Source organism: Tupaia chinensis, unplaced genomic scaffold, assembly GCF_000334495.1.
Source record: "Tupaia chinensis unplaced genomic scaffold, TupChi_1.0 Scaffold000140_1, whole genome shotgun sequence".
In the NCBI taxonomy this organism is placed as follows: Eukaryota; Metazoa; Chordata; class Mammalia; order Scandentia; family Tupaiidae; genus Tupaia; species Tupaia belangeri.
The window spans coordinates 7031826-7032328 of record NW_006159610.1 but is presented as its reverse complement, the minus strand read 5'-3'; the positions used below and the strand labels follow the sequence as shown (position 1 = coordinate 7032328).

The 503-nt window shown below is 61.8% G+C and overlaps 1 protein-coding gene across 1 annotated transcript in view; it reads left to right on the top strand.

Moving 5' to 3' along the window:
- The window catches only part of KLRG2 (killer cell lectin like receptor G2), a 27193-nt gene that overhangs the window by 1330 nt on the left and 25360 nt on the right, over window positions 1-503 (top strand). The window contains exon 4 of the mRNA XM_027770546.1: window positions 4-88. Within this exon, the coding sequence (XP_027626347.1) occupies window positions 4-88 (85 nt within the window). The remainder of the gene's footprint in view (window positions 1-3; window positions 89-503) is intronic.

Genomic DNA, 503 nt, shown 5'->3' with positions numbered 1-503 from the left:
GAGCTGCAGCTGGAGAAGGAGGACGCCGGGCTGCTGCTGCGCGCCGGAGTGGACGGCCAGAAACTGCCGCGGGCGATAGCGCTCATAGGTAAGCGCTACCCGCGCCGGAGCCGAGCTGCCCGGTGGGGGCTGACCCGGCCCGAGTCCCCCACCCTGCCCATGCTCTCTGCCTTAGAACAATAGCATGCTGGTCAAAGCGATTGTAACTCATTGCTGTAAACAAGAGAGACAAAAGCTTCAGTTCCTCCACCCCGCCCCCAGCTTCGACAGTCCCTCCCCGTGTGGCAGCACCGCGGACGAGTGGGGGTGGAAGGACTCACAGGTGAGGGGATCAGATCGCCTGGCTCTGGCAGCCGGTGGGATCTCGGACCCTCTGCCCTGCCGTCGGTGGTGGTCACCAGTGTTCAGGCTGGTTTTCTCTCGCTATTGGGCCCATTTGTCCAAATAGTCATCTTCTCAGCAGATAATGAGTAGTGATCGCCCGCCACACGTGTGTTGTGCAG